Here is a 13485-nt window from a genome sequence, read left to right as displayed (position 1 = left end):
GGCAAAGGGACAAATGACATGTCTGCACCATGTCTACGGGTCCTGTGTCATGAATACACAAAATACTAAACGGAGCTCAAGCACAGACTATCCTGAAGATTACGTGACATGGGTGATGTTTTTAATAGGTCGTGTTGGTTTGTGACATGTGCATGACTGCTTCACTAAACAAAGGCTCAGATTTAAGCACAGGTGAATCACCTGAGTAAATAACTATGTACAGTAGAGACCTCATGCAAAACCCTGTCATGCCCATGCTGTGGGCTTTGAATAATTACATGGTTGCTTAAATAAACAGCTAATAGTCACTGGAAAACAACTACTGGTTGACTGAATTGTTGAAGCAATACGTGCCAATAGGACAGCAAATATGACGTGCATTCTCTCCATTATTTTACTAGCTGTTTACTAAATTGCTAAAAAAATATTGGTAATTCACCTTAGAAAAATACCATAATATTTTGACACACAACACTTCAAATGCATGAACGCTACACCGAATTACTTTCAGATCAAAAAATCAGTTTTGCATTGAATGTAACAATACAGCTTCTTTCCCCATTCTCAACGCTTTTTTAAAATTTAGAATCGCATACAAGACAAAGAGAGCAACTGAACAGCAACAGCACCGCACACATACCTTCAGTGCCATTGGGTGTCATGGAATTGTTATTGATGTGGGAGTTGTCGAGGTTGAGACCATTAGGAGATTCACTGCTTCCACTTACTCGGCTGTGAGGACTGGCTAGATCCTGCATTTCCATAGACCTGACGTGATACACACACACACATATGCACACACCAAATCAAATTACACATATCACTCTGGTTTCAGGGAAGACACGCAGCCCTGATACACAATGCAGTGTGCACAATATGCATAGTGTACCTATCCAGTAGTCCAGATTTAGATGAATAAAATGGTGATGATAAAAAATTAAAAACAAAAGCATTAGTAATTAGATGCTGAGTGAAAAAATATTCTACAAATTCCTTCCCTCTCTTCAATTGTTATTGTATGTTTTTTGTAAATTTCTTAATTCTATTGTATTGTTATTCTGTATACTTAACAGTATTTTAACTTTTTTTTTTATATATTCTCACGGTCCTTTCTGTTTTTATTCTTATATGTTAAGTGAGTGTTGTACTCTGAGAGCAAAGATTAACCAGAGTCAAATTCCTTGTTTGTTTGCGCAAACCTGGCCAATAAAGCCGATTCGGATTCGGATAAAACTACATTTAAAATCTATAATTCACAATTTTACTAATGACTACCTTGCACGTGATATTTTCAACTGAATTTCAACGAATTATGTTTCTATGCAATGCCAAATGTCAAGGCTTAAAAACTAGCATATGAAAATCAAAGAAATATACAATGCAAAATGTGACACACACACTCTCACATGTGCACACAGAAAACACAGAGTGGAATTGCAAGCTATGAAATGAATAGTAAACATTTTGACAAGGCAGTTTCTGATTTTGCTCATTACAACAATCTCACTGCAAGTCACCGTTGTACATGAAGTGAACACAAAGTGTTTACTGTCAATTTACTCTGATGTATCTTTAATCAAAATTGCCTTAAGTGTATATTGTTTTGTGTGGTATCGAAGACTGTTAACAGATGTTTGCTGGTTTGAGGCAATGGTTAATGTGCCTGTTAAAAGTGCAGCACTCTGCTTGATTGTAAGAGCTCATGCCTCAGTGATGGGCAGATGAGAAGCTCACGAGGCATGCGTTTGCTCTGGCAAGCTCCTTAATTGTTTCTGTGTTTATACAAAAGACCACGCCACTGAAAACATTATTCTATCTTCTCATTTGTGTTCTCAAAGGATTTGAACGAGTATAGACAATGGAGTAGTAGAGAGAAGGCACGAGTGATTTCAAAAGTACGGCCAAAAACTCTAGACCCCATTTGTCTCTGCCACTGTTCCCATTGCAATAATAAGTTAATGAAATTAGGAGAAAATGTTTTGTACATAATACTGCCATTTCCAATTATATTCCAGGGCTATCTCTGCTATCGATAAACATTGGCCTTTTTATACAAGGCCACAAAGATAAATGCTTAAGAAACTCGGAGTAGTCTGAGTGCTATCAGATAGCACGAAGAAACCAGAATTATGCGATAAAAAGATGAAATTATGATATGCATTTACTCTATTTAAGATGATATTATAATGTTATGATATTATGATACTTTGCAGTAGATTGTCAGAATGTCCTTTCTTGTGGTTGAAGTGCAATTTAATTATCAATGGAAACTATACATTGTTTTAAGCATTATATTACAAATCAAAAAGACTAAGATAAAAAGGACATCAAATCAGTAATAATAAAAAACAATGACACAAGAGCCTTTTTCCACACATACTCAGAAGCTGCATTGTCCTTTTCTTAGATGTATATTCAGTTACTTAAAAAGTAGCACACCCTCCAAGCATACAACACCACAGAGGTAGAAATATAAGCACATTAAGGATAGTCCAGAATCACCTAACCCTATTTCTACATTTCACACTTACTACTTAATCCTGTTTTCTACTTTGCCCAAACTTTTTCTCATTAGCTGGTGGCTAAAAAGTCTTAACTATCTCTAACAGGCAACAAAGTAGGCTGAGAGAAGTTGACCGTTGTTTAGCAGAGCGTCTAAGGCAATCTCTAATGCCACGCAGAGAGCTACATGTCTCTGATGCTGCTGGCTCTGGCTCAACTGTGCTCTTACCTGGACCTAGATGGCTTTGAGTCCTCACAAACCACACTCCTTTCTTTATTCTGCCTCCACCTGCCCCAGCAGAAACAATGTCACTCCTTGTTACTGCAGCTCGATGTCACAGTCCAGAGCCATCCATGACACAAAAAAGGCTTGTCTGAGAAAACATTATTGTTATTCTGTAGCAGAAAGGGAAGAGAGGGCTAGCGGGGGAACAGAGGCGCACATTGTCTCTCTCCGAGTCGCGGCCCTACTCCGCTGTTGTTTCCTCCTCCAGGTCCTCCCTCCTCCCTGAGCAAGGGGAGCACAGCCAAATGACGGAAAGGTGATTCATCATTGGTCTACGACAGCTGCAAACTGGATTAGCCCTCCCCCAATCAACATGCAAAGCGGCTTAGCCAAGGTAAGCAGGAAGGGGTGGGGGGTGATGGGGGTTGTGGGGGTGAAGGAGTGAAGGTAGGCAGAGGGGTTGGGGAGAGCAGGGGCTGAGGGGCAGCAGAGGGTGGGAGAGCCTGCCCGTTTTCCTGCTTGAGGTAGCCTGCTGCTGGAAGGAAGATGGGACTTGTTGAGCAGAGACAAGTCAAGCATGACACCCCTAGCATCTTCAGCAGATCTTTCATCTGCAATTGACGCTATCTGAAATTTATCAGCACTCCCCCTCTAGGCATACTGACAGGTCCTAATGACCGTCAGGGTTGCTTCCCGCAGGCCTGCCCAAGCCTGGGGCCATGGAACAGCACAGACATATACAACTTCCTAACTTCACAGCCCATTCACAATGGACAGAAATGCAGAAAGAGAACACTATATACACTCACACAGACATAGTATACACGTTTCTTTCTCTGTGGCAACACACAAACGTATGTTTGTGTCTTTTTCTTTAACCCACAGAGACACATAACTCATGCCTGTATGTCTGCATGCATTCACACACTTACGCACAGGGCACTTCAGAGGCCCCCTATATCAGTGGTGCAAAAGACACACACACACACACACACACACACACACACACACACACACACACACACACACACACACACACACACACACACACACACACACACACACTCTTACTTCAGAGGCCCCCAGATCAGTGGTGCATCTCAGACAATGAAGGAGACTGGAAACAAGAACACGGAGAGCATATGGAGCCACATATGTTTCCTATGACGCTACGAATGCCTCTATTACTCTCCTTTAGCTGACAGTTACATTTTGCTGTCCACTCTGGCTCTGCTCGTCTCTCTCCAAACATCAAGCAGAGCCATATACTTGCATGCTATAACACTATATTAGCCCTGACTACAGTCCACCATGGGAATACAGGGTCCAAAAAAGGTCAAAGGTATTCAATTGGTCAGGAATAAGTAAAAAAGACATATAAAGTATTTTTTTTTCTCAAAAAAAAAAACTAGCATGACTTTTTAATGGCTGACTGTTTACATGAGCCAGGGTAACCTGAGCTGCATGGTCTTAAGTTTTTTTTCTTCCTCTTTTTTTTCAACAGGCTTTGCTCTTCACACCAAGGCAAAGCCTTCATGAATACCATTCCAGCTTTACAATTTGCCTACTCTCCCACTGCTAATGGTACAGCCATCTTAGCAAAAATAACCATTATATTTCATTCTCACTTCAGAAGCTACAGACAACAGTGGTGTAAAAACGCCTCCTGGCATTTCCCAATACTAATATATGCAGAGCGGGTGTAAAAATCTAAAAAATATCAATGGAAAAAAAAGTCCACAGAGGTAAAAGCCATAAAGACGAAAGAGAAACACATTTTGCCACAGCACATTAACAGCGATCACAGAGTTGGGGGAAGTCGTGGAGAGTGTGTTGTGGTGGAGAGGTGAGTGTGTGTGTGTGTGTGTGTGTGTGCGTGTGTGTGTGGTGGCTGGTTTCTCTGTTCAGCAGTGCAGGCCAATGAAGCCATTACCATGCTGGTGTCTCAGCCAATTTTCAGCAGGTGAAAGCAGCCAGGTGAAGAGACAGAGGGGGAAGATGGGAGGGAGATGGGAGGGGAGAAGGGAAGGGGGCAGGGATAAGCACAAGCCTTTCTACTGCGCTGCTAAATATTTATTTTAAAAAAGAAAAGAAAAGGGACGCATTTAGCATCTTTGATGTGCTTCTTAGCTCAACCTTAACTGCCAGGCCTTTGATGCTAACAAGAACAAAGCTAGGCTAGATGAAGCGCTGGAAGTGTCATCAAGAGAAAAAAAAGAAGTGCCACAACACGCTTCACTCATGGCTGTTTGCTGGCCCTTTTGTTTCGCTTAACTTATTTCAAGACCTGCGTCTCCAAAGGTAAACACAGCCACAGCCAAGCTTTTAGCATAGATCATCTCAGCATGCAGGCTGTCTGACCCGGCACAAATCGTTTCTTCACCTTTGCTACATATTCCGTTACTATTCAGCAAAGTTACCAAGGTGTTGTATCACCTGCAAACTTTTAACAGACTGGTTTATATTTTCACATAATAAAGTTTACTGTTGCAAATAAAAATAATCAAACAAATAATCAAACCAAAGAGGACACTGAAAAATAAATATGAGTGAATATGGTTTGTTTATTTTACGTTCTCCACTCCCTGTCATCCTTAGATATTGATTTTATAGGGTATAGTCCATAGTCCTTTGGATTTTACAGTCTATGTAAGCCATGTGTTGTGAGTTACAACTTTTGAAAAACAATGCTTTAATCAAAATCTAACTTTAAAACAACTAATCCCCACTTAAGATGGTCAGCTGAATCCACATGGTGGCCCAGGAAAAATAAATCCACTCTCAAAGAATGTAGATGCAGACAACAATTGAACACAGATGTGAGTGGAATTAGGCGCAGTTTACAAAATGCTACACTTCACTTGTGTCTCTATACGTGGCCGAAAAAATGACGGCTGCCAGCCAATGCAACATTAAATAGCTTAGTGCTTTTTCATCCTTAAAAGTAAAGTGTTTTAGATAAGAGAGCCATTGCATATTTTTTGTATAAAATGGATAGACATTTGAAATGATATGGTGGAGTAATTATGAACAATGAGGGCACTTTAATAAACTTGTTTTCTGAGAGACAAAGGGAAATTAGTTTTTCAATAAATGTACTATTACATCACAAGGAAACTTAATAACATGCATAGTTAAACTTTTTTTTTTTAGATAAAATAATATATTTCATGTACATTTATTTATACAGATTAACTGTCTGGTCTGTACATGCACTAGGATGGAACGAGACTAGGAATGAGACATAAGGCGACAAATTATAAAAGCACATTAGTGTTTCACATGTAACTTCAAATGTTGTACTCGTCTGTAATTAAAAGTACAATTATTAACAGATGTGCTGTGTGCTGATGTACAATTTGTCTCTCTCATTTAGTTCAATCTGACACGGTGCTTCAGCAATTCACTCAATAGCTACGTTAAATCTGTTAATACTGTGCTCTCCAACCTTCAAAATTATTTCCAGAAGGCCAGTTCGCCTTTTGAGGAGCCATCAAACAAAATTGAAGGTGCACATTTTATCACAACCTGCCTACCACCGTGACCACCGCAGAACGAGAGAGGTTTTGCAACACAAAGATGAAAGAACGTCCAGTGAAAAATCTTAAGGATTTATATCAATTTAATGCTTGTGGCTTGTTACTCTTATGTGAAGAAGTGAGCTATAATGTTAATGAAATGATTATCTACGCAAGTTACGAAGTAGAGGACATTCTAAAATTGCTTAGATCATATCAACGTTGCACAAGGTAATAAAGTTGTAGTTTTTTTTTCTTTTTTGTAGAAAAAACAAATATGTAATCTGTACAGAGGCACATTACTATAGGCACATTTGCAGTTCAATCCCTTAAAATACAATTTCTGTTGAGATTCTCAGCTCAGCGGCTTCCTCATTATCTTGCACAACGTAAACATATTGCCATTTACAAACAAACACACAAGTAATGGCAATAAACAGAAATCTTTCAAGCTTCTTTCAGCCACAGCTTTCAGATTGAAACAGTGGTGTGTTAACAAAATAACAGCCCACTGTATTTAGTAAACAACCCCTGCCCACTAATCACCCAGTATGGGCTACTTAATAGCCCATACTGGCGATTCTTGTTTTCGTGCTCTCTCTCCCTTTTCCTCACTAATAGCTCTATCAGTGAGGGTGGATCAATTAGCCCTCTGCGTCTTTCACCATTTTCAATCTCCTCTCTGAGAGAAGAGGACAAGGGCTCAGCATGCTAGACACATCTATACGGAAGGCATCAGGCCTTGGGCAAACAATGCCACCGTCACCGCCGACCACTCCTGATTGTACACACTGCTGCTACACATGCATGTGGCTCCGCAGTCTGGCAGAGAGACCCTGATCTCTTCCAGCGTAAAGCAAATACACAGTGTAAACAGCCCCAAATCAGCTTGCTCATTATCTCTTAATTGGATAAATAAGGTTATTGTGTGAGTGAATGGTTGCAGCAGGCGATCACACACACTGTCATGTTTGTCTGCACGGAGCGGAGGCCACTCTGCAAGCAGGCTGGCTCACTAGCCTATCCTCTCCATTTCCTTTCATCTACACACACACACCTTTCTAAACACCAAAAAGGGCAGGCATTTGAAAATGACAGGAATTAGAGGATGAAAAAGGAAAGAGGAAAAAAAAAAAACACAATTTGAGATGAAATGCCCTTCACACACACACACAATAATTCCCTGACTTGTGATGTAAGCCTGTGATCATTCACAGAACATTAAACCAGAACATCCTTCAATTAGAGAGGCTAGTGATTACAGCGGGTGAGTCATCTTTACGCCAAATACTGGCGAGCCGAGATGCAGCACGGCCGGGAGTCGAGGCCTGTTGTCTCGGTCAGAAGCTGAGAGCCTCTCAGGTCTCCTCGCAGCATTCCTGGCCTCAGCAGATGGCATTAGATGTCAACTGCTTTAACTGTGTTGGTTTTGTTTGTTCTGCCAGTCAGAAAGGGACTCCTGCAGGGACCAGCATGTTTTCCTAGCCTGATCAAAAATGTAAACTGGAAGATCCCATATTTCAAAGGGGGAATTTGTATACATTTGTATGCAGGATATAACTCTTTCATGCTAACAAAATAGACCTTTTTGCAATTTAAAAACCTAATTTTAATTATGTGTGGAGAAATTCTAGGGTCATAATTTTTAAGATGGCAATTTTAGGGGACAGTTTCATACGTGTCATTTATTATTACAGACAAATTGGTTACATTTCTAAAACTATTCAACTCATACTGTGTGTACTGTATTATAAAAAACAGGATGTATATTAAGATGTTAAGCAATAAACAAATACACTGTAATATACTATGAATTGTTATTTAAATTACATCATATTATATTTTTAAATTGGCTTCATTATCAGGATGTGAGTTGCATTTACTTTCACTTGTAAATTAAAACTAAACATCCATCAGGAAGAATTGTTTATTCTATTTATCTATCATCATAAATTAATTGCAGCTAACCTGTGAAGATTAAAGCCTCGCTCTTTGGTTAAAATTACCATTATTAGAAATGTTTGCTCTAGCTTTACATAAACAATAAAGATGTAGTAGGTGCTGTTTTAAACCACAACTATTAATGACAAGTAAAGAAATTAAATGTTTACTCCTACTGCTCTGTTAATATGAATGCTTTAATTGAAAAATATATCTGAAATTAAATACTGATTCAAATGTACTAAATAAAGGAGATAATTCCACACACACACACACACACACACACACACACACACACACACACACACACACACACACACACACACACACACACACACACACACACTAACATCACGTACAAATTAAAGTTATACTCACTACAATTATGGTTGAATCCCTGTGTGTGTATCCCTTCTTATATCTTCTTAAAAAAATCTTCTACAGAAATCGATCAGTCCAGCAAAACGGACAGCAAACTTTCTAAAGTTCTTCAGGTGTTGGTAGAATCTGTAGCACAATAAATGTAAACTACAAGACTACTTTTTTCTTTTTCATTTTAGGTGTTGGAACCCATGGAGCCCCGCGCGGTATCTCAGGAGACCCGGTCCTAGTGAGAAAGAGAGTTGTCCGATTACTGCTTCAGGCAGTGACTAGTGAGTGTCTGAGGAAGAGGGAAAAAAAGAGAGAGAGTGAAAGAGCGAGGGAGAGGGAGGGAGAGAGAAAGGCAGTGAATAAGGGAGGGAGAGGGAGGCTGCTGCCGTTTGAAAACGCAGAAAAGTTGCTCGGTGCTCTCTCACAGGAAGACTTTGGGTCTGGAGGAGGCACGGGGGAGTTGTGCCTCACACCAGCTCCCCATATGTCATTCACTCACAGCTTTAAGCAATAGAGCGCTCTCCAGATTGTATCAGTGGAGACTAAGACAATGAAATAGCAGATCTCTCCACCAGGCTGCCTGTCCACTGGAACACCAGGCTCTGCTCACACACCCCAAGGGCCCACACTTTTCTTCTCTTCTCCCCTTTCTCTCTTGTTTTTGTTATGCTCTCTTTTCCCCACAAACCACATTTTTTTTTTGCTCTCTCGTGTGAGTCTTAGGTCGCGGCTGGACTTCTCTTAGTCATAGAGGGACTTCAGAGGGTAAACAAGAGCTTAGGTCATTAGCTTAGGTGATGGGAAGCCGGAGGTCTAACAGCGGCCCAGCGGCTCAGCTCTGTCCGTCTCCACGGCAGTCTAGTGGAAGTCCTCCGTCAACACATACACACCACGTCTGTGTGCAAGGTAATGACTGCCTTCTGTCTGCTCCAGGTTATTATTTCAACTGTGCGAAGCTGCTACACAAGGCCATGCTGCTACTGATGAGCTCAAACTGGTGATTTATTCAAGCTGGTGATGAGGCTTGTACAGCTTTTGCTTCAATATGCCATGCCATTTGTTTTTTCAAGAATATCAAATCTGTGTAATGAATGGTTGAGAGGTCAATAGAGCATTAAACATTTGTTTAATTTCCACATAATAAAACTGTGGGTCAAATACAGACTGTAATACTGAAAAATGATTACCAAGAAAGAGGAAATCATACATTTACTATGGTAAAGAGGTGGTGACAGAAGAAGAACACCCACAGCTAGAAGAATAGTATAGTGTGTTAGCGGTTGGCCTATGTATGCACTGCTTGCATGTTAGTCAGTGGGTGATGATAAGAAATAAAAAGTGGTGATGTATGTCACTACAAAAGCCTTTTTTTTATTATTATATGGAATATTGTTGTCAATTAAAAAAAACTAATAAATAAGTCCATTTCTACATGATCATCTGTAGAGTTCACGTTCTATTCTGAAAGCAGGTCAAAACCAACCAACCTATGTAGCAGTAGTCAACAAGGAGCTGACAGAAATAGAGTCAAGCTGCACTGCTCCTGATTTAAATACAGTGCAGTAATGATGTGGACGTGCTGGAAATGCAAGTGCTACCTCCTTTTCCAAACCAACTGCCCACAGGTAAATCCATAGGCTCACGTTTCAATATCGAAGCATGAAATATATTGCACATTGAACAGGTTCTTGATAACTCAATTGACTAATAGATGCTTTGGCACTCTCAAGTAACTATTTCTAATAGCGGAGGGGTACACATGGCAATTGAGTTACTGCATTTACTTGGTCGCTCTCTATTTCAATAAGCAGCTGTTCAAAATTAGTTTGAGATGTCATTTTGCAAGTGAGTTAATTTCAAATTGCACAGTATAATTATCCTGAGTTGTTTATGTCTCAACAACTAAACTCAGATTTTCCTTGTACTCTCCAGCATACAGTGCTGTATGGTGTGTTTTGAATCAAGTCTCCAATCAACCTAGCAGTTTTACTGATGATGTTTAATGATCACAATTTTAATGTTCCACAGTATTAAATGAAATGCTGTTAAATGCAAACAATCTTGTGTAAAATGTAGGTTTAAATTTTAATTTAAATTGTCAAGATGTTGAGTTGTTGAGTCTGGGAATGATGTACATGTCATTAAGCTTGTTTTGTTTACCTTTTTCTGAAAAATATTCACATAAACTATATAAAATACTACAGTTTAAGAAGCACAGAGACATATTCAACATAAGAAAACCTCATTAGATATAATAATCTCTTCTGCACCGATAAAAACGTAGCCTAAAAGAACCTTCTACAACTGCCAAATGGAAGCTTAACAAAAGATGCACTGATACTGTTCGACTGACAGCAGCGCTAAAACATCACTTGCCAAAAACTATATCAAGTAAGAAATTTGAGAAGTGAGCTAAGATTATATGTGAAGCCGTTCTTTATTAAGGATTATCTTGATGGGACTCAATGGTCCTCATGTGGGGTTGCAGGGATGCCTGCCTGCAATTTAGAGTGAAGAGAGATCTGCACTGTCCTCCACTGCCAACAGGTTATCCACTCAGCTTCTCACACACATGACAATAGACTCACTTTCAAATGGCTGATTCCATTTTCGAGATAAGGAATGGAGGGTTAATGTACATCTAACTGGAATCCTAGTGCTTGGAAAGTTTTAGATCCTAAACTGCGGTGAGTTTTTCCTCTGTTGTTATACAAAGGGGAGCATCTCAGTAAAGTAAGTTTGCTTATCTTGACAAGGACTACATAAACAGTGTGAAAGGTGCAGGACCGGTGTGACAAGGAATCAAATGGTACAGATGAAACAAAATGCTAACACCCTGGTGACACAGTTGCAATATTTTCATATGCACATGCTGCATATTTGTTTGGGTAGAACTACTACAGTGTTTATACAATGTTACACATTGGGGGGATCAAGTTCCTTTTTTGACATAAGTCTCAGCAGAGCATTAGGCTTCAAACCTTCCCCCAAGAAGGGAAATCTGAACTTGGGATAACTTTGGATAAAATAACAGTTTTTATATATTTATACAGGCATTACTAGGTGAAGTGTTCACTTTTTTACTAAGGGGAAACATACAAAAAGACCTTAACTACACAAGCCTCCCAGCCTCCAGTCTTGCCCCTGACACAAGTGGGACATTAAGTTTGCAGGATGGCAATTTGTCAAAGAGCTCTGTAAGTGCTAGGTATTGGATATTCCTGAGTTATTCAATGTGCATAGTTTCCTGTTGAAAATAACTGAGCTGTACAGAGCAACATATCCTTGGTAAAGCAAAGCAGCGCTGATGACCAAGGGAAATTCAAGATCATTTTCATTACTATTCCATTCCTCCGCTGTTCTGTCCTCCCACCGTTGTGCGTTCATGTGAACTCTTTAAAGCTAACTTAAAAGCAACTTGCATAACAACAATGACAGCTAAAGCAATCAAAGCAAAAACAAAAAGCAACCAACATCATTTTGAGGCCCAAAAAACATGTTACCTTAAGTTTAGAATGTCTTTCTGCATGGAGAATTCAAGTATAAACGATATAACATTAACCCATCTATCTACCAGGCTTTCATTAACTCTAAAGAAAAACTTTGATGATGACAAGTTGCCACCACAAAAAAAGACTGACAGTGCAGACAGATAATTTTGAAGTCTCTCAAGGTAAATTAGTAGCAACTCAAGTGCTTTCAAGTGGTGAATGAAAGTTTCGAGTGAAGCCAGAATTCCTTATAAACAAACATCAGGTTGGCCTGCCTCACCGAGGAGCAGTCATTAAAGTAAACACAGCGTACCCGTAACATGAAAATACATTGGAGCTTTCCTCCACAAAAAGCGAGGAACAAAGGAAATGGTTAACCTCAGTGAACGTCACAAACTCAAATCAACATTGTGACCTTATTGTTGTATCCATTTGGTTCAAAACTAAAAAGGAGAACATGCTTTGAAATGAGTAAAACATCCATGTGTATGTAAAAGGAAATAAAAATAGTAAGCACACTTGGTGCAGGCAAAACTTACAAATGACAAAAGTCATTTCTAAATTTTGTCTTTGTTGTGTTAAAAATCCCAGTGCATGCTAAGTAGTATTTGATTAAAGAACACTCAGCGGACACATTTATCAATGCATATACCATGAGAGACAAGTTGTACTTTATGACCAGTGAGGCACACCTGGAGAAAGTCTATGAGGACCCCGAAAATCCTCAGACAGACACTTTATTGCTCTCCAATGGCCCCAAAAAAGGCAAACAAGCACACTTTAGAGACCTATTACTCAGAATGAGACATCACTATGGCTGGAAGTATCACCGCGGGCATTACACTTAAAATATATAGCCTGTTAGAAGATAAAGACAAAAATAAGAGTAAATTCAGCTTAATACGTTACATAAATATGGTTTATTCAATATATTTAGAATTCTTTTGTCTTCCATAGAATCTGATTTATTTATCAATATGTGATTTAAGAAAGGCACAATACGCATGTATGTGGGGGCAGAAATAATTCTGTAAATGCATGTCTCCTCATTCAGCTATCCAAGATAGTTCAGGATTCAAAATCTTTGAGGCAAAAAGTAGATGCATGCAGGTGCAGAATACCCTTAATTTTAGAACACCTAGAATGAATATGTGTCCACAAGGTTTGCAGTGTTTTTGGAGCCCCAACTGATTTCATCATCTAAACCCACTGCTGTGGTGTGGTTACCAGCTAGGCTTGTGTGATTCTCAATAGATAAAAAAAGTGCATCAAAAACTGAGCAACTTGAACAGATTTGAGCCAAATGCTACTAATTTTGATCAGCATCTTTGTCCTGTTTTACTTACACCAGAGATGATTTTCAATTTTTCTGACACACCATATGGACTTTGTTCAAATTCATTTGACATGCCTTTGTGATTTAAAACTATTCAAA

At 39.4% G+C, this 13485-nt stretch overlaps 1 protein-coding gene across 6 annotated transcripts in view; it reads right to left on the bottom strand.

Annotated features, from left to right (window-relative positions):
• Positions 1–8859, bottom strand: part of eya1 (EYA transcriptional coactivator and phosphatase 1) — a 41116-nt gene extending 32257 nt beyond the window's left edge. For 3 of the 6 annotated variants that reach the window (XM_039790643.1, XM_039790644.1, XM_039790647.1), the window contains exons 1-2: positions 8566–8858; positions 641–768 (exon numbers count right to left, since the gene is read on the bottom strand). In XM_039790643.1, coding sequence (XP_039646577.1) covers positions 641–764 — 124 coding nt within the window. In that variant the 5' untranslated portion in view covers positions 765–768; positions 8566–8858. Of the gene's footprint in view, positions 1–640; positions 769–8565 lie in introns of all 6 variants that reach the window. The other 3 variants (XM_039790642.1, XM_039790648.1, XM_039790645.1) reach the window with 2 other exon arrangements.
• Between the last annotated feature and the right edge of the window lie 4626 nt (positions 8860–13485).

The sequence above is a fragment of the Perca fluviatilis genome, chromosome 22, assembly GCF_010015445.1.
Source record: "Perca fluviatilis chromosome 22, GENO_Pfluv_1.0, whole genome shotgun sequence".
NCBI lineage: Eukaryota > Metazoa > Chordata > Actinopteri > Perciformes > Percidae > Perca > Perca fluviatilis.
Note: the sequence above shows the minus strand (reverse complement) of the source record. Positions and strands in the feature narration are given on the sequence as shown.